We start from the raw sequence: 18,496 nt of genomic DNA, 5'->3' as shown, positions 1-18,496 counted from the left end.
TAATATGGTAATGAATTTAAACATGTGAGGAAGCTAAAGCAAGGAAAAGTAAATATTTAAATTGAATTCTCTTTAGTACATTTATGAGCAGGGGAGTGATCAATTGCTTACTCATCATTTAATTGCTAACTACAACTAATTTAAGGTCATAGGATTTTAAAAAACGTGTGGTCTACAATTTGTCACGTGTAATTTTAGTTTTTATTAATTAAATCGAAAAAGATATAAAAAAAACTCCAAATTAGGGTTTTGGATGAAAATGTCAATATAGTGTTCCGAAAATATCAACTCAATGCTTTGAGAATGTCAATACAATGCTTTAAGAATGTTAACTCATTGTTTATATTGACATTCTATATGTATTATATTGACATTTTTTATATAAGTATGTTGACATTTCTGCTTATACGAAAAAATTAAAAAAATTCAATTTTTTTTTTCAAATTTTGACGTCTGGAACATATGCATGTATGATATCGTTGGAATCCTTATGAAATTATCTTTAATTTGATATATGTTATATGAATTTAAAGTTTTGGGATTTCTTTAAAAATTTAGTTATAACTAAACATGTAGTTAATTGACATTAATACCCCTATTGATATTTTTTGGACTTAATCTTATAGCCTTATTGACGTTTTTCGTTGTTTGTATTGACATTTAGGGATTAATGATCTAAGCCCTTAATTTAAATATCTAATGACTATTATTTAGTTGTAGTTAACAATTAAGTTATGAGTTAGTAATATAACACTCCCCTTTATGAGCAATATTACAGTTACAATTTCATGATTGAATTCAACATTTATTAGTAAATAAATTAAATAAAAACTACATTCAAAATCCAAAACTTATAACTATTTAATATTTTGCCCAAAATTCATAAATATTTAAAATGATGGCCAAAACTCGCCTTTTATATATGTATAGATTATGATTTAAATCGCACTGAATCCATAGTATTTAATTTTTATCAGTCTATACTTGGAATGTTATTTCTATTTTTATCAATTATATTTTGTAATTACAAAAGACAATAAATGTGTGAGGAGGACTGGAAGGGCAGTTATACGGCATGGGAGAGGGGCAGTGAACAAAATTTCGTCCAAGCTACTGTTTCCAATTGCTAAATGACGTAAATCCCGGTATTACCCTTTCCTGTTAGCGAAACCCCTCCTCCTCACTCTACACTCTGATATCCCCAAAATCGAAGTCCAACACACAGACATCAGAGAAGACAGGCAAATCGAAACCTAAAAATATAGGAGTACAAAATCATCATAAACAAACCCATACACAGAAAATTCCCTCTCACTCTCCCTCGATCCACGCTCAATTATCCCATAAACCTAGATCTGTAGCCCATTGATTTATGTAACTAGCTGCATCTCGTTTCACAGATCATACATTTTTGCAATGGCGGGCTGTATAAAGTCGGTCAACAGATCGGCCTCGACCGCCTTCTCACCCGACGGTGCGTACATCGCCGCCGGGACCATGGCGGGGGCCGTGGATCTACAATTCAGCTCCACTGCCAATCTCGATATATTCGAGCTTGATTTCCTCTCCGACGATCGACAGTTGATCATGGCGGGCACTATTCCCAGCTCTGAGCGCTTCAATCGGATTTCGTGGCAGAAAGCCTCCGCCAATTCGGAGGAGTATCCGCTCGGTCTCATTGCTGGTGGTCTTGTCGACGGCAACATTGGGCTTTGGAATCCTAAGCCCCTGATCTGGTGAATTTTATTTACTTAATAAATCTTCTTTTGGTTCCTCTTCTCTTCAATTGTCCCCATTTACCAATTTTTTGGTTTTTGGGTGTTGATTATGGCTGCATTTGTTAATGATCTCATGGTTGGTGCTATATTTGATTCATTGCAGCTTGCATGTGATTACTGTGACGAGTGTTTTGATTGCTTAATTTCATGAATTAAGACGGTATATATACCATTTGAAATGAATTTGTATAGTTCTGTCTTGTTTGGGCTGTTTCAAGAACTTGAATATGAACAATTTCAACAATGATTGCCGCAAAACATTTGAATCAGGAAACATATTCTAAAAAAGAACTACTAATAAATATACTGATTTTCATATGTTATATAGTAGTAATAATTATCCAAAGAACCAAGAATGTTAAATGATGTTACCGACTTTTGGCTTTTGGCTTGGCTGTGCTATTCTTTGGTTGTGCTTCTTTTAATGTTTCCCCGATTCAGAAAATAAATATTATTGGCAACAGTTTGATTCATTTGGCTTAGAATTCCTGATTTCTGTTTATTAAGGAGTATTGTTTACCTCTATTTTTTTTTTATATCTGTATATCATTTATGTTATTGATTTTCTGACACCAGTAAAGAAGGTTCTGATACAAGTGAGAATACATTGGTCACAAATCTTACAAGACACAAAGGACCTGTGAGTTCCTACTGTCCTTGTTCTATATTATTACTGCATTTTATGAATCCCATGTTAATTATAAGACTGGTGGATATCTCGGTGGTTTTTAATTTTGGTTCAGGTTCGGGGGTTGGAGTTTAATTCTATTACTCCACACCTTATTGCTTCTGGTGCTGATGAAGGTGATATTTCTATTTGGGATTTGACCAAACCATTAGAGCCTAACCATTTTCCGGCACTGAAGGTATGCAGCGATTAGCTTTAGCACCATTCAAGGTCCTTAAACTAATTATGTGGAAAACAAGAAATTTATGAAACATTTTCTGATTATCTGCATAAATCATGTGTTTTTTGGTCTTCCATTTTCTTTGTAGCCTTGTAGGGGAATTCTGTAATTTATATCTATTAAATGCTTGATGGTTCTGTGCTAAAAAAAATGAGATTTCCTTGTTTATATGTTCTTATGTTTGAATGTATGTACTGCAGAGTCCATTCAAGAGAAAAGGTGAATAATTGTTTGCAAACTGTATGCACCCAAAATAGCCTTTCTTGAAAGCCCAACGGCTCAGATCCATGTTCTTACTGAAATTGGCTAAAATTGTGTAATAAAATTAGTATCATATTGTAGCCTGGTTCTGTCAAAATATTTAATTTTTATAAATTTGAGACCACAATTCTTGGGCAGGTAACAGATTCTCTGGATTTACTAACGAATACTCAGTAACGTTTTCTTGATCTACAAAAATTCACTAAGAGCTGAGCTGACTCACCGATATTGTGTCTTTTTGGACAAGCATTTACCTTGTTGGTGCAAACTAGAACTATTTTATTTGAAGAAAAAAGAACTACCTCTATCCAACAGAAATTAGGCTACATATGCTTCTCCAGAGCAAAAATCTGCTTTGTAGCCTTGTTGGTAGCTGTCTCATTGAAGAGTAACATTATGAATTTCTGACTGACAATCAATTAAATCCATCTTAAAAAAGTTTGATTTCCCAAATGAAAAAGTACAAAAGAAAATAAAAAGAAATAAATTAATGACATATAGATCCAGTTTTAATATTTTCCGCTATACGATCTTCTGTCTTGCACTCCCTTACTAAACTCCTGTTATTGGAAATTTGGGGTGGCCATACACCTGTGCATGCTGAGTCTTGTATAAGAATCTGGCATCCGCCTTAACCCTTCCCCTCTTACCAAGACTAAAGAATGTTCTTGTGAACTGTGGCTAACACTGAGTTCAATACAAAGTTGTTTTCTTCAAGATAGATAGAAACCGAATGGTGTATGATGCAATATTACTTTGTGGAATGCTTCTTATGATTGCATTTTAAACATGTGTACACCACAATAATTTTTTCACTGACCCCACATATATTATCCAGCTTTTCCATTTCTATTTTACCTTTTCTATTCTCTCAGATAGATTTTGCTTTTGATCTCTAGTCATAAAATGTTTTTGGCATATTGGTTTTAAACTATGCTGCTTCTCTTGTCAGTAATTTCCACACCCGGATTGGGAACGATAACTCAACCTTTTGAAATGTTAACAGGGTAGTGGGTCTGCATCACAAGGTGAAATTTCGTTTTTGTCCTGGAACAGCATGGTTGAGAAGATCCTGGCGTCCACTTCTTATAATGGGACAACAGGTGAAAACGATGCCCTTCTAATGGATTATTCTTTCTCTCAAATCTACATTATACGTTGGAATGACACGGATTAAATGTAATTTCAGTGGTGTGGGATCTGAGGAAGCAAAAGCCAGTTATAAAGTATGTTGTCCGCATTTGAGTTAATGTTAAGTTGCATTGTTGCGTTTTGAGCAATTGACTGATCCTTTAGGTTCTTCTTTTTGCTGATCTTTTGTATGCCATGCCCTTGCAGTTTCTCAGATTCAGTTAGAAGGAGGTGCTCTGTTTTGCAGTGGAATCCTGATATTGCAACTCAGCTTATTGTTGCTTCTGATGAAGATAATTCGCCTTCTCTCAAAGTAAGGAATACATATGTCCTTACATTAGCTATTGGCAGTTTGGCACATTATTACATTATTGTTTTTCTCAAAGGCTGCTTAAATTTGTGTCTGTTGGTGATTGCGGCTTGTCATTTTCAGATGTGGGATGTGCGCAATATAATGTCTCCAGTGAAAGAGTTTGTAGGACACACCAAAGGTAAATTATCCGAGGATCACTTCTGACATTTCATAACTTTTGTCCTAACTTGTGTTTTCAATAGGCTTCTACCTGTCTCATCCTCATTGTGATCTCTCAGTTCTCAATTATATTATAACTTGATTTGTTATGGTCTGAAATCAAGCTTCCAAAGTTGTATGGCTTCCAGATGGCTTAGTAAGCTATTCTGATGGTCACCTCACATTGGGTAATAGGTCTTCTTAGATGCTTGCTTCTATGAGCAGGATATTTCTCTTTTGTTCCTTGGGTTCCTCGTAACCTTTTTGATAAGGCCTGATAGGTAGAGACTTTGTGATGTACACTTGTTGGTAAATTTTCATTAGACTGTATCATTGTGAACAGGTGTGATCGCTATGTCCTGGTGCCCTATTGACAGCTCTTATCTGCTTACCTGTTCCAAAGATAATCGCACTATTTGCTGGGACACAATATCTGGAGAGGCGAGTTTTGATTATCTATGTTTACTTGAATAAAGCATTATAGTTTTTCATGCAGATTCCTTTCCTGGGTTAGTTTTAGCAGCTCTATAACACATGACAGTTTCAACATAATTTTTTTGTAGATTGTAGCTGAATTACCTACTGGAACCAACTGGAACTTTGATGTTCACTGGTATCCGAAAATTCCTGGAGTCATATCAGCATCTTCATTTGATGGGAAAGTCAGCCTGTATAACATTGAGGTTAGTTTGTGTCTCATGGAACTCTTTTAGTGATTACTGGTGTTGTGTGTATGCATTGGTTAGTGGTTACATGATTGGAGCAAATTTTGAAGTTGGCGTGAGCAAATTTTTTCCAAACTCATTATTAATAACATCTAAGTCTGCAAAATATTACATCCCATCCAACCTTAAATGACTAAATTGGAACACAGTGTCTCGATTCGTGGGGCGCGCACCTTGTCACCCCTGCGGCCCATTGCCTTGCACCCCAGATTTTTACCTAATCACCCCTGTGCGCTCCATGCTCCCAACAAAACTAGTGGTGCCTCTTTGTGCCTCTGCCACCGCTCAGACAAAATCATATCTTTATCGCTGCCTCCATTGTATCCGTTGTGCTCCATCAAATTGCTCACGCCCATTGCTCTTTTGGAGTTTCAGCATATCTACACTTTGATTCATGTTCTCAAGCATGAATATGAGTCCCCTTGGTCGGTCCACTCTATCCTTGTGGGCAAGGTTGTTTCGACAACAGGAGTATTGATATTAATATGCATCATTAGATTTGATTAGTTATTAGTATTACTCTCTCCGTCCACAAAAAATAGTCCAATCTGTCGACGGCACAAGTTTTAGTGCACAGTTTGTAAAGTAGGAGAGAGAAAGAGAAAATTTGGGTAGTAGGGGAGAGAGAGAGAGAGAGCGAAAATGTGGTGATAAAGTTTCCTTAGATAGAAATGGGTCTAATTTCGGTGGGTGAACCAAAATGGAAAAATGAGACTATTTTTCGTGAAGAGTAGTTGCTCAACTGTTTTTACTTTTTAATATGGCCTTTTTGGAGGATGGTCTCTTAGTCAAATGAAGTATTTATCTTTGTTTATTCGCTATCTCTGCTGTCTGCATTGTTATTAGCAAATGTATATGGTAAGCCCGCCTTTCACTCCGCACCAATTATTCTTTGTCAACTGCAGGGTGCTGGCCGATATGGTCTTGGAGAGGCTGACTTTGGTGCAGGTAACTTTCATTCTTTAGATAAAACCTTTGTGTAATTCATCTCTATGTGGGAAACACTGAATATTAAGTAAAGGGTTTTATAATGTATAGTTGTTTGGGTCATTACATTTGCTAAGACTTTTTCATATGTACCCCTTGATTGGTCATGATGCCCTGTTATTAAGATTGGCTTATCACAACTTTTAAATGGTACTCCCTCTTTCTGCATTATTCTCGCTTTTACTTTACTATTCACCCACTCTAACTATTTATTACGATTTTTTCAATACGAGTCTTCTCTAAATTATTCTCGCTTTTACTTTACTATTCACCCACTCTAACTATTTATTATGATTTTTTCAAAACGAGTGCGAAAAAAGAAGTGAATCAACTTTCTTGCAAAATAGAAACTTTTGAAACGGCACGGGTCTTAATGCACAATTGGTGAAGTAAGAGAGAAGAATGGGTAGTAAGAGAGAAGGAGAGTAAAATGGGTAAAGTAAGAGAGAGGAAGAGAAAATGTAGTGTAATCAGTGTTAGTGGATTGTGGGGCCCACTTACCAAAATAGAAAGTTTAGAAAGTTTCTATTTTTAAGGGACACAGGTAGTATTATCTTGAAAATGTTCTACATTGTTTTACGCCTTGCACTCTGTTGTTATGTGTTGGGTTAGTCTTATGTGTAACGTCTTGTGTTCCTGTATAGCACCTCTGAGGGCCCCAAAGTGGTACAAGCGAAAAGCTGGAGTTTCATTTGGCTTTGGTGGGAAGCTTGTTTCATTTAATTCGGCTGAATCTTCTACTGGATCTTCAGAGGTACGCTTACAGCATTATAGTTTTCTGCTGGCATATATTACACTCTCTGACAGCCTTTTGTACATCCAGATCTTTGTGCACAATTTGGTCACTGAACATGGTTTGATTAGTCGATCTTCAGAGTTTGAAACGGCAATACAAAATGGGGATAGATCAGCTCTTAAACTTTTATGTGAAAGGAAGTCTCAAGAATCTGAGTATGTCTTCTTCATTTTAGACTTGATAGCATCAGCATGCTTCAGGTTAATATGGCATGCATGCATAGTTACTCTTGGCTTATATTTCACCTATTATTTCCTGGTCAGATCTGAAGAGGAAAGAGAAACATGGGGCTTCATGAAGGTTATGTTCAATGAGGATGGAACTGCACGGTCAAATCTGCTTTCCCATCTTGGTTTCAGTCCGCCTATCGAAGAAAGCAACTCTGAAGTGAATGATGTTACTGAGCAGGTCGATGCTCTTAGTCTTGATGAGAGTAAAGCAATTAAAACAGGTGTTTCTGGGTACAAAGAATCTGCCTTATTTGCAACTGACAATGGGGAAGATTTCTTTAACAATCTACCTAGCCCCAAGGCAGATACACCTGTGGCTATTTCTAAGGATGAAGTTGTTGGAGACTCAGTAAAAGAATCTCATCAAGAAATTGACGGACGGGAGGACAGTTCTGATCCTTCATTTGATGATGCTGTCCAACGTGCTTTAGTTGTTGGTGACTATAAGGGGGCAGTTGCACAGTGCATTTCTGCCAATAGATTGGCAGATGCCTTGGTCATTGCTCACGTTGGTGGGGTTTCATTGTGGGAGAGCACACGTGACCAGTACTTCCGGACAAGTCTCTCTCCCTACCTAAAGGTGGGGAGTCAATATTGTTAATATTGCTGGTTTTTTTATTATTTTTGTAGAATGACTAATATTTAGTTGCTTCAGGTTGTTTCTGCAATGGTAAACAATGACTTAATGAGCATAGCAAACACCAGACCGCTGAAATCATGGAAGGAAACCCTTGCTCTCTTTTGTACTGTAAGTCTATCATTTCCTGTAAACAAAATTGGAGTTTACATTACAAACCTCTAAATTGTGGTTACATCCAGCCTATTTGTGTAAAACATGTTTTAAATTTTGTACTTCTTTTGAGATTTAAGACCCAAATAGCTTCTACTTGCTGTCTGCCTTCGTACTCTGATTCTTAAGGGTCACTGTTTTTTCTTTAGAAGGAAAGGTTAGTGTTTGGTTGTCAAGGCATTATACTGTATTACTCTGCTTAATCTATAGCGTGATTAAGAGCTCACATTCGAAAAGTGGAGAAATTTGCAGAAAACATGTTATAAAACTTAATGATTGTGCTCTTTTACAGAGCTGTATACTATGACATGATTGACATCTGTGTCTAGAAATATACTCCCTCCGTCCCATAAAAATATGGGCAATAGGTATGGCCCAGGAATTAAGACAAAATCGGTAAAGTAAGAGAGAGGAGGAGAATGGTAGTTAAAATAGTGTTAGTGGATAGTGGGACCTACATTATCAAATTGATACTCCCTCCTTTCCATAATAATAGAGTCATTCTGCCATTTTAGTACGTTCCATAGTAATAGAGTCATTTTCCTTTTTAGTAAAAGTCTAACACATTTCTCCACACCTACTTTACTTTCTCTTTATTCTCTCTTCATCTCTCTACCCTTTTCATTTTCCACTTTATTCTTCCTTTACTTAACTCACATAACACAATTTTCTTAATCTCCGTGCCGAAAAGAAACGCCTCCATTACTATGGAACGGAGGGAGTATAACTTTTCAAAAATGGAATGCACATATTTTTGTAGGACGGACGAAAATGGGAAGTGCACATATTTTTATGGGACGGAGGGAGTACATAATATCTCTCTTACTATATATTTGCATCCATTTGATGTGATAAGTTAACCATTCAATGTTTATGATCTGAAACTAAAATGGTAACTCGTAGTCTAGGCCTTTGAAGCTTGTCCATGGAAGATCATTTTCATTATGGCATTATCAAATGCTGTGTCTGTGTGTTAGAAATGTGGTGTGATTTTTTATTTTTCTAGAATACATCGCTAGATGCATTCGGAATGATTAAATTTGCATCTTAAAATATTTAACAAATACTAATAAGGGGTCACATGTTATTAATTACGAGTTTAGATTTCATTCATTGAGTGCTCTGTAATAAAAATATAAAATTCAACCTATTAATCTCCTTAAAAATTTTGTTACACGGTATTGGTCATGAATGACTCTTTTGTGGATATTGTCAGCATTTTGTGTACATGTATTCTATGTGGAGCATATCGAAAGGTTTAACTCCACAAGTGAATCTTTTCTGCTAGTCTAAAAAGAAACCTGCCATGCCTTATTTCTGGTCTCTGTTTGCTGTTATCCAGTTTTCACAGGCAGATGAATGGACCCTATTATGTGACACTCTTGCTGCTAGACTTATGTCTTCTGGTGATACAACTGCCGCGACACTATGTTATATTTGTGCTGGAAACATTGACAAAACTGTGGAAATTTGGTCAAAGAGCCTGTCAGCAGAACATGATGGAAAGTCCTATGTAGACCGTCTCCAGGTAAGCTGCATTGACTTAGTGTTATTTGATAAGGGTCTAAGCTCAGTGGAAAGATGAATTCACATGTTATAGTTTTATCTTTGAAGGATTTAATGGAGAAGACTATCGTCTTTGCTTTGGCTACTGGGCAAAAGCGATTTAGTGATTCACTGTGTAAGCTAGTTGAGAAATATTCTGAAATATTAGCAAGTCAAGGGCTTTTAACAACGGCAATGGAGTACTTGAATCTTCTGGGGACTGAAGAATTGTCGACTGAAATTACTATCTTGCGTGATCGTATTGCTCGTTCAACTGAGCAAGGTCTGTGGTTATGCTATTTCATCTTTATATGCTCGTTCAAATTATTGTTGGATTCCTAGTTGCTCTTACAAATAGTAACTGTTAAGTGTTAACCAGTTGGGATATTTAATACTCCCTCCGTCCACAAATATAGTCCCATTTGTGTATGACACGGGTTTTAATGAGAAATTGGTATAGTAAGAGAGGGGAGAAAAAGTAGGTAAGGTATGAGAGAGAGGAGAAAAAGTGGGTTAAGTATGACAGATAAACTTTCTATTTTTTGAAATGGCACTATTTTTTGTGGACATCCCAAAATGGCAAAATGAGACTATTTTTCGTGGAAAGAGGGAGTATAATTCACTCCACACCATTTTTCGCTGCAGTAAATTGTTTATTAAAAACATCACAACCTTCTAAGGGTTTGTGCCCCATATTTTATATTTCAGAGAAAGAAACTGTGAATACAACAACTTATGATAATAGTCAAATGCAAGTTGGAGCAGCATATGATAATAGTTACAGCGGTGTTAGCACTTCTCAACATCATTATCAGGTTTATATTATTGCATCCTGCTTTGATTAAAATGTTAATGTAGTTGATATATATGGTTCTTATCTTAGACAATGTTACATTGTATCCTCCTCAGGATACTGGAGCAGCTCATATCCAACCTATCATTCCGGGCAATCAGTATGGTGATAATTATCAGCAGTCACCTGCTGTTTCGTATAGAAGAGCTTATAATGCTCCTCCTGTTTATCAGCCAGTTCCACAGTCTAATACACCTCCTACTATGTTTGTCCCTTCTCCTGAAACTCCAGCTCCAGTGGTGAGTCCAGTGTGGTGCTGTTTCTATTGTAGAGTTGCATATATGTTTGGGTTATTGTAGTGAAGTTGGAATCTGATTAGAGAACATCTGCTTTCAATATCGTTGCAGGGAAACTTTCCTCCACCTCTTGTTAATGCGCAGCCTCCTGCGAAATTTATTCCCGCAAACCCTCCATTATTGAGAAATGCAGAGCAATATCAGCAGCCGTCCACTTTGGGTTCCCATTTATATCCAGTATGCTAGCCTCCTTAATTCTCACTCTTCTTTCAAAGTTAATCACCATTTCTTAGTGTGCACGAATTCTATTATTTAGGGGGCTGCTAATCCTGGTTATCAAGCTGGTGCTCTGGGTATGTCAGCATATGGTGCTAACACATCTCAAGTGGGGCCAACTACTGGGCAAGTGATGTCCCAGGTTATGACTCCTACCCCGGCTTCTACAGGATTCATGCCAATGGGCAATTCAGGGGTCCAAAGACCTGGTATAATTATCAGCAGTCACCTGCTGTTTCGTATAGAAGAGCTTATAATGCTCCTCCTGTTTATCAGCCAGTTCCACAGTCTAATACACCTCCTACTATGTTTGTCCCTTCTCCTGAAACTCCAGCTCCAGTGGTGAGTCCAGTGTGGTGCTGTTTCTATTGTAGAGTTGCATATATGTTTGGGTTATTGTAGTGAAGTTGGAATCTGATTAGAGAACATCTGCTTTCAATATCGTTGCAGGGAAACTTTCCTCCACCTCTTGTTAATGCGCAGCCTCCTGCGAAATTTATTCCCGCAAACCCTCCATTATTGAGAAATGCAGAGCAATATCAGCAGCCGTCCACTTTGGGTTCCCATTTATATCCAGTATGCTAGCCTCCTTAATTCTCACTCTTCTTTCAAAGTTAATCACCATTTCTTAGTGTGCACGAATTCTATTATTTAGGGGGCTGCTAATCCTGGTTATCAAGCTGGTGCTCTGGGTATGTCAGCATATGGTGCTAACACATCTCAAGTGGGGCCAACTACTGGGCAAGTGATGTCCCAGGTTATGACTCCTACCCCGGCTTCTACAGGATTCATGCCAATGGGCAATTCAGGGGTCCAAAGACCTGGTATGAATCCAGTGCAACCTTCTAGTCCTTCTCCACCAGTTGCAATGCAACTACCAGTTACTCCTGCTGCTCCCCCTCCTACAGTGCAGACTGCTGATACATCAAATGTTCCTGGTAAGCTTCCTTTCCCACTTTAATTAAATATATCTTTGAGAGTTTTGGAAGCAGCTTATCAAAGAGATGCAGATCATTTGGCTTGTTTGATTTATCTGTGATTATCTCATTAAGAGGCCTGATCCATTTGTAGAATATAATAATGCAAAAAAGATGAACAGAAGCATGTGGAAATAGCCACTTGAACTAATTCTGACATGAACATCTCAAGAAAACTTCTCCATGTCTTCTTAACTTCTAAATAACAAACAAATGAAAACAATCTCCTTTTTCCAACATTTTTAATTTTTTACACTAATCTCTATTTTTCGGACATTTCTTTCCCTTTTTTTGTTTCAATCTCACTTCAAACATAATTACCTTTCTTGCTTCCTTTTTCTTTCCATGCAGACTTTTATACTATGTTTATAAACAAAGTAAAATCCATCTCCGTGTCATGCATTTTGTTCACCAATAACTTGCATAGAGGGTTAAAGAAATGAATACCAAAATACAATAGGGCAAGGGATTACTAATAAGTCAAGCGAAAGGCTTATCAAAACTCAGTCACTGCCATCAACTGTGGAATATCCTCTTCTGTCAATTAGGAAAATGGTTCTTAGCGAAAAATTAAACTTAGTTGGATCTGAGACAAGTTGAAAGAAGTGAAAACGCAGATTGAGAATCAATATGATCAGTGAGCTATAAGCGAGTGAAGGATTGAGCGTTGAGCAGGGAATCATTTTCCCACCTCTGAGCAGTGAGCTATTTTTATGGGAATATATTGGGCCTGTGTACTTGAGCTTCATGATTCAGGTTGAGGGTCTTTAGTAAACACGTGAAGTGATGCATGCAGTATTGTGTTTCACTTTTAGCGCCAGGATGTTTATTGCAAAACTATGTTTGTTAGTGTTGTATGAAAAACCTTATTCCATTTGCTCATCTCCCCTGACAAAACTTTATAAATCTCCTACAGCACAACAGAAGCCGGTCATTGCAACTCTAACAAGACTTTTTAACGAGACAAGTGAAGCATTGGGAGGATCAAGGGCAAATCCTGCAAAGAAGCGAGAAATAGAGGACAACTCAAAGAAGTTAGGGGCCCTGTTTGCGAAACTTAATAGTGGAGACATATCCAAAAATGCTGCAGAAAAGCTTGTGCAGCTATGTCAAGCACTGGACAATGGTGATTTTGCCACTGCCCTTCAGATCCAGGTACAAGAGAAAATTTCCAACAGCTATATTTTTTCTCGGTTCTTGATATATTCCCCCCAGTTTCGACTGATGCCTTTCCATGTGAATAATGTGGTTTGATATAGGTTCACCTCACAACAAGTGATTGGGATGAATGCAACTTCTGGTTAGCAACATTGAAAAGAATGATCAAGACCAGACAGAACTTCAGATAAATTACGTAGGCAATTAGGTCGTCAGTACGTGTGATGTAGCATCAAATTGTAGTTGTTGATTCATGTTCAAGTGAGAGGAGCTCTGTACACAAGAATTTAGCATACAGGTTCTTGTTTACTCTTTTGGGGAGATGGCATCTTTTTGCTTCAATTTCATTGGATTCTTTTATAACAACTCCAACGCTAGATGGCTTTACAGACTGAGTTTTTTTCTCTTTTTTTTCTCTTTTTTGGGGCAATTATTAGCCACATAAAATATTTAGTGTTGAGACGTAGATACTCTTTTAATTAACTATACACAACACACTGTTGTAATTTTTTTCAAGGCATGTCTATGGAAACTACTTGTATCTTTGATGAGATCTTTCAGTTCTACTTTACTTGATTTTTGTATAATTCAAAAAGTACTTGCGTCTCTGATTGAAGTAAACTAGTAATTGATCAACATGCCTTTAACTATTACAACAAAACAATATATTTTGCCGTTTTTACTGATTTTTTTTCGAAATTCTACAGATGAAAATTTGTTTACTCCATGAGGTCAAGTTAACGGACAAAAATTATGCGACGGTATGTAATAGAAGTATTCACTTTCACGGTTGTGGAAGGGTGAAATTCTTACATTTTTCTTATTGTTGTGGTATGGAGTGATTATCTGCATCCCGCCAAAAGGTAATACTAATAAATAATAATAATAATAATAATAATAATAATAATAATAATAATAATGGAGTAGTATTTTATATTCCTAATTTTTGAGCATATAATGGAGCAGCCTTAGAGGGTCAATTGTCCCACCACGACATTGTTTCACAAAAAAATAAGAACTGTTAATAGTGGGTGGTGTCTCATACTTCGAACATCCGCAATGGCGGATTTCTCGGCGGACGTCCGACTGGCGTGGCGGATGTCCGCGTGGGACGTCTGCCATTAGGCGTGGGAGGGACGGATGCGGATGTCCGCTGCGGACACCGCAGATCCGCGGCTTTCCGGCGACGTCTGTCGTGACGTCTGCCATTGCGCTGCCGTGGCGGATGTCCCGATTTTTTATTTTTTATTTTAAAAATTCTATATAAACGGCTCGTTGAACTTCATTTCATTTGCACCACTTGTTTTAATGAGTTTCTCTCTCTCTACGTTTCTATTAGTATATAAAAAATGGCTAGTGGTAGGGGTGCTGATGACTACCGCCGGCGAATTAACTAAGAGGTGCAGGCCGTTACGACCAGGGAGATAAATCGCCTGATACAAGTGGCCTTGCAGCAGTAGCAGCAGCCGGCGGTACCTCGACCCATCCATCGTCGAGCTATAGTACCGTGGGACCACATCGCTGCACACCGTCGGTTGTATGAGGACTACTTCGCTCCGGAGCGGCGGTTTGAGGAGAACATATTCCGACGACGTTTTAGGATGCATCGGCCGCTATTTATGCGTATCGTGGACGCTTTAGAACGTCGATACGAGTATTTCACGATCAGGACGGTTGGTAAACCCGGCCACACGCCCATATAGAAGTGCACTGCCGCAATCAGGCAGCTGGCATACGGAGGCGCGACCGACATGTTCGACGAGTACCACCACATTGGCGAGACGACTGCCCGCGAATATCTGCAATATTTTTGTGAGAGCGTTAGGGAGATATTTCGGGATAGGTATCTTCGGAAGCCTACCTCCAAAGACTACCAGGCTTTGATGGATATGCACGAGAGTCAGCACGGGTTTCCAGGGATGTTGGGCAGCATAGAAATGTATGCATTGGGAGTGGAAGAACTGCCCCGTTGCCTAGAAAGGGGAGTACACTACCGGTTTCCAAGGCAAGAATCCCACGATGATCCTTGAAGTGGTAGCTGACTACCAGCTGTGGATTTGACATGCATATTTTGGAGTAGTCGGGTCGAATAACGATATCAACGTCCTCCAGTCGTCGCCCCTTTTCAACGAGCAGTGCATGAGCGTTGGTCCGGCCGTCAGTTTCGTAGCCAACGAAAACAACACAATATGGGTTATTACTTGGCGGATGTGATATACCCTATGTGGCTCGTCTTCGTGAAAACGATCATATGCGCAACAGACGAAAAGAAGATCTATTTTGCGGGTCGTCAGGAGGCAACGAACAAGGATGTGGAGCGGGCATTTGGTGAGCTCCAGGCTCGATGGGCGGCAGTGAAGGGTCCATAACGGATGTGGTATATTGACAGCATCGCTGATATCATGTATGCATGTATTATCATGCACAACATGATTGTCGAAGATGAAGGTCCAACACTGACTGATTGATCCAGTGATGATGTTGATGCTGCCGGTCCAAGCCACGGCGTGGCCACCGCCAATGTACGTTTGGGGATACCCCATGGAGAGGCCGATCGACTCTGTGCATTTGTCGAAATGCGCCGACGACAAGCCCATATTCGACTCCAGAACGATATAATTGAAGAGCTATGGACGCGAAGGGGTGCATATTGATATTTTTAATGTAATTTGTTTAAATATTCCTTTTGTTGAACTGTACTTTTTTTTAAGTTAATGAAATTATCATTGCACTTTCTCCGTCCGTATTCGTATTAAAATTTTAATTCCGTAAATTGTTTAATTTGGTGAATTTGTGAATTTTTATTATTGTGGATGTCCGTCGGGATGTCCGTGGGGATGTCCACCATTGTGCAGTGAGATGCCCTTATGACGTGGTAGTGCAGTGGGAGGTCCTTATGACGTGGCAGAAGGTGTTTTGGGAAGTCAGGCTGGACATCTGCACCACTGTGGATGCTCTTAGCGTCTGAAAGTTGTATGCCATTCGTCAACCATTTAAAAATATACTTTAACTCGACGTAAATTCTAAGAAATTATTACTACGGAGTATTTTATAAAGAAAATAAATGATAAGTTAGAAGGGTATAGATCTCATTTCATATTAAGTGTAATTGATACAGTTCCGGACTTCCGGCATACAAAATTTGGAGCCTAAGCAAATTATTATTTGAGTTTTATTTATTTCCTAGTCAGTAGAATTAATAGATGAAAAAATATTAATTGTTTTTCCTTTGTGTATCAATAATGAGATAATGAAGTATACGAGTTTGGCTTTGAAAAAACGGAGAAAAGGCAAAATGGTGTATAGCCCGAAATGGCAAAACGTGAAAGGATTTGGCTGATGGAGGAAATATCTTACTTTTGTTTTTTCTTTTAAGTTACATTCGTGAAATACACTAATAGTTTGAGGCATTATTAAAAGAGCAGTGATAAATGTGCATAATTTCTACGTACATAATTGGATATTTTAGGTAATTCACGTTTAAAACCGGTTCATGATTTTTATCTATTTTAAAATTAATTAGCATAATACATATTTATCCTTTGAAATAAATATGCAATAAATGTGTGAGGATTTTTCTCTCAAGTCTCAACAAAAACTCTCTCCTTTCTCTCTCTCTCCTCTCTCTCATCTCTCTGTCTTCCAAATTATTAGGAACGAACCCCACCACCGCTCAACTTAGGCCAGAAAAATCCATTACTTACGGCCTTCGAAGTCGTCACCGACTCTACGGTGTGCCGGAGCATGAACTAAAGAAGCCGCGGTTGATATGTGTGTGAGATGAGAAATTGATAGATATAGAGGAGTTGTTAGAATATTTGAGGGGAATGAATTTTAAAAATCGAGTTACATAAAGGGAATAAATATTTGAGGAGTTTGTTAGAATATCTGAGTAACAGAAAGTGAAATCGGAGAGAGAAGGGAACGTGGAGAAGGAGATGAAAATGAATTTGCTTTGTGAAATAGCACTTGTAATATTAAATTATTGAAAATTAGCAATACAATTCTAATATTCCAATTTAGATAATTAAATCAATAGTAGTAGTACTACTTTTTATACTAGTACCTGACAATGGTATGACCCGGGACCAATTGTAGTGTGAGAATTGCTATCACTAATTAATAAATAAATAATTAATTAATAGCCACCAATATTAAATTAATACTATGAAATTTAATCACTATTTTTTTCAAAAATAATGGGTTTCTAATTATATAAATGTCTGCCTTCTTTTTAAAAATGTACTATAATAGATGGTTTCAAATATGTGTTTAATAATTTCAAAATATTTAATTAGTTGTGAGACGCATCATACTATGTTTATCTAATTATAATCAAATGTCAATATTACGTACAATTATTTTTTTGTTAAGATATTCGAGTATAACTTTAACCAAATGTCAATATTACATGTAATTATAACTGTATAGTTTTAAAATATTAAATAGTAGATGAGTTAAGACCATAGAATTATCTTTTTAATTAAGATATTCCGAGTATGGGTAATATTCTAATGCTTATAGTACTATAATCCAAAATCAAGATCAAATCTTCACCCTTAAATTTTAGTGTGAACTACAAAAATAGTCCCTGGACTATGCGTTTATCTCGCCAATGAACCCTGGACTTTAAAAATATCCCCAGACAACCCTGAACTAAGCGTTTATCTCGAAAATGGTCCTTTTTCACTGTTTCATGACAAAAAATACCCTTTTAGGGGATTTTGAGGGGTTTGAGCAATTTGGTCTTTTTACATTTTAAATCACGATATTATTTCAGTAATATACTAAATCTGATATTATGTCAAAAAATATCATTCTTCTTCCCTTTTGTCATCCTTCACTTTGTTTCTTTATTTCAATATTAGATTTGATTTTATAAAATTAAATTTTAAATTTCGAGTTTTAAATATCAATAAATTTTTTTAATTAATAAATTACTATTAAATAACAAATTGATAGCTTTAATCAATATTTGATAGTGTCTAATATTTAATCAATAAGGTACGACGACGACTTAGTTTTAATCAATATTTAATAGTTTTAATCATAAATATATCATATAACACAATTTATTCTGAAATAAATATGCATCTAATGCATAGAAGAATTTGACTAAAAATATGAAGTTGACTAAAAATTTGATACTACTAAAAATTTGATATAGGAGAATTTTTGTTGAAATTTTCTAGTTAATTTTGATTGTTTTTACATTAATAAACGAAATTTATATTAGTCTTACATTAGATGCATATTTATTTCGGAATAAATCGTGTTATATGATCTATTTATAATTAAATATTAAACTCTATCAAATATTGATTAAAACTAAGG

General features: G+C 37.0%; 1 protein-coding gene across 3 annotated transcripts; it reads left to right on the top strand.

Annotated features, from left to right (window-relative positions):
• Positions 1 to 1,416: 1,416 nt before the first annotated feature.
• Positions 1,417 to 13,713, top strand: LOC125193904 (protein transport protein SEC31 homolog B). Of its 3 annotated transcripts, none has more exons than XM_048091840.1 (23): positions 1,417 to 1,736; positions 2,355 to 2,418; positions 2,522 to 2,644; positions 3,954 to 4,050; positions 4,137 to 4,173; positions 4,286 to 4,391; positions 4,512 to 4,569; positions 4,933 to 5,030; positions 5,153 to 5,272; positions 6,220 to 6,262; positions 6,946 to 7,055; positions 7,125 to 7,252; positions 7,361 to 7,907; positions 7,983 to 8,075; positions 9,460 to 9,645; positions 9,732 to 9,945; positions 10,371 to 10,477; positions 10,572 to 10,692; positions 11,308 to 11,369; positions 11,478 to 11,603; positions 11,683 to 11,965; positions 12,921 to 13,159; positions 13,264 to 13,713. In XM_048091840.1, the coding sequence occupies exons 1-23, from the start codon at positions 1,417 to 1,419 to the stop codon at positions 13,351 to 13,353; spliced, it is 3,372 nt and encodes a 1,123-aa protein (XP_047947797.1). In that variant the 3' UTR covers positions 13,354 to 13,713. The 3 variants fall into 3 exon arrangements, with proteins under 3 accessions (XP_047947797.1, XP_047947796.1, XP_047947798.1); XM_048091839.1 differs by lacking the exons at positions 11,308 to 11,369; positions 11,478 to 11,603 and adding exons at positions 10,863 to 10,988; positions 11,068 to 11,236 and having other exon boundaries at positions 10,572 to 10,754; positions 11,852 to 11,965; XM_048091841.1 differs by lacking the exons at positions 11,308 to 11,369; positions 11,478 to 11,603 and adding an exon at positions 10,863 to 10,988 and having other exon boundaries at positions 10,572 to 10,754.
• The last annotated feature ends 4,783 nt before the right edge of the window (positions 13,714 to 18,496 follow it).

The sequence above is a fragment of the Salvia hispanica genome, chromosome 6 (assembly GCF_023119035.1).
Source record: "Salvia hispanica cultivar TCC Black 2014 chromosome 6, UniMelb_Shisp_WGS_1.0, whole genome shotgun sequence".
In the NCBI taxonomy this organism is placed as follows: Eukaryota; Viridiplantae; Streptophyta; class Magnoliopsida; order Lamiales; family Lamiaceae; genus Salvia; species Salvia hispanica.
Note: the sequence above shows the minus strand (reverse complement) of the source record. Positions and strands in the feature narration are given on the sequence as shown.

Excerpts from the sequence above, each read along its gene's own strand:
- LOC125193904 (XM_048091840.1), top strand. The coding sequence starts at position 1,417 with ATGGCGGGCTGTATAAAGTCGGTCAACAGATCGGCCTCGACCGCCTTC. Across the intron at positions 10,478-10,571 it reads CTTCTCAACATCATTATCAG|GATACTGGAGCAGCTCATAT; the intron begins GTTTATATTATT and ends TATCCTCCTCAG. Across the intron at positions 11,604-11,682 it reads TGGGTTCCCATTTATATCCA|GGGGCTGCTAATCCTGGTTA; the intron begins GTATGCTAGCCT and ends TCTATTATTTAG.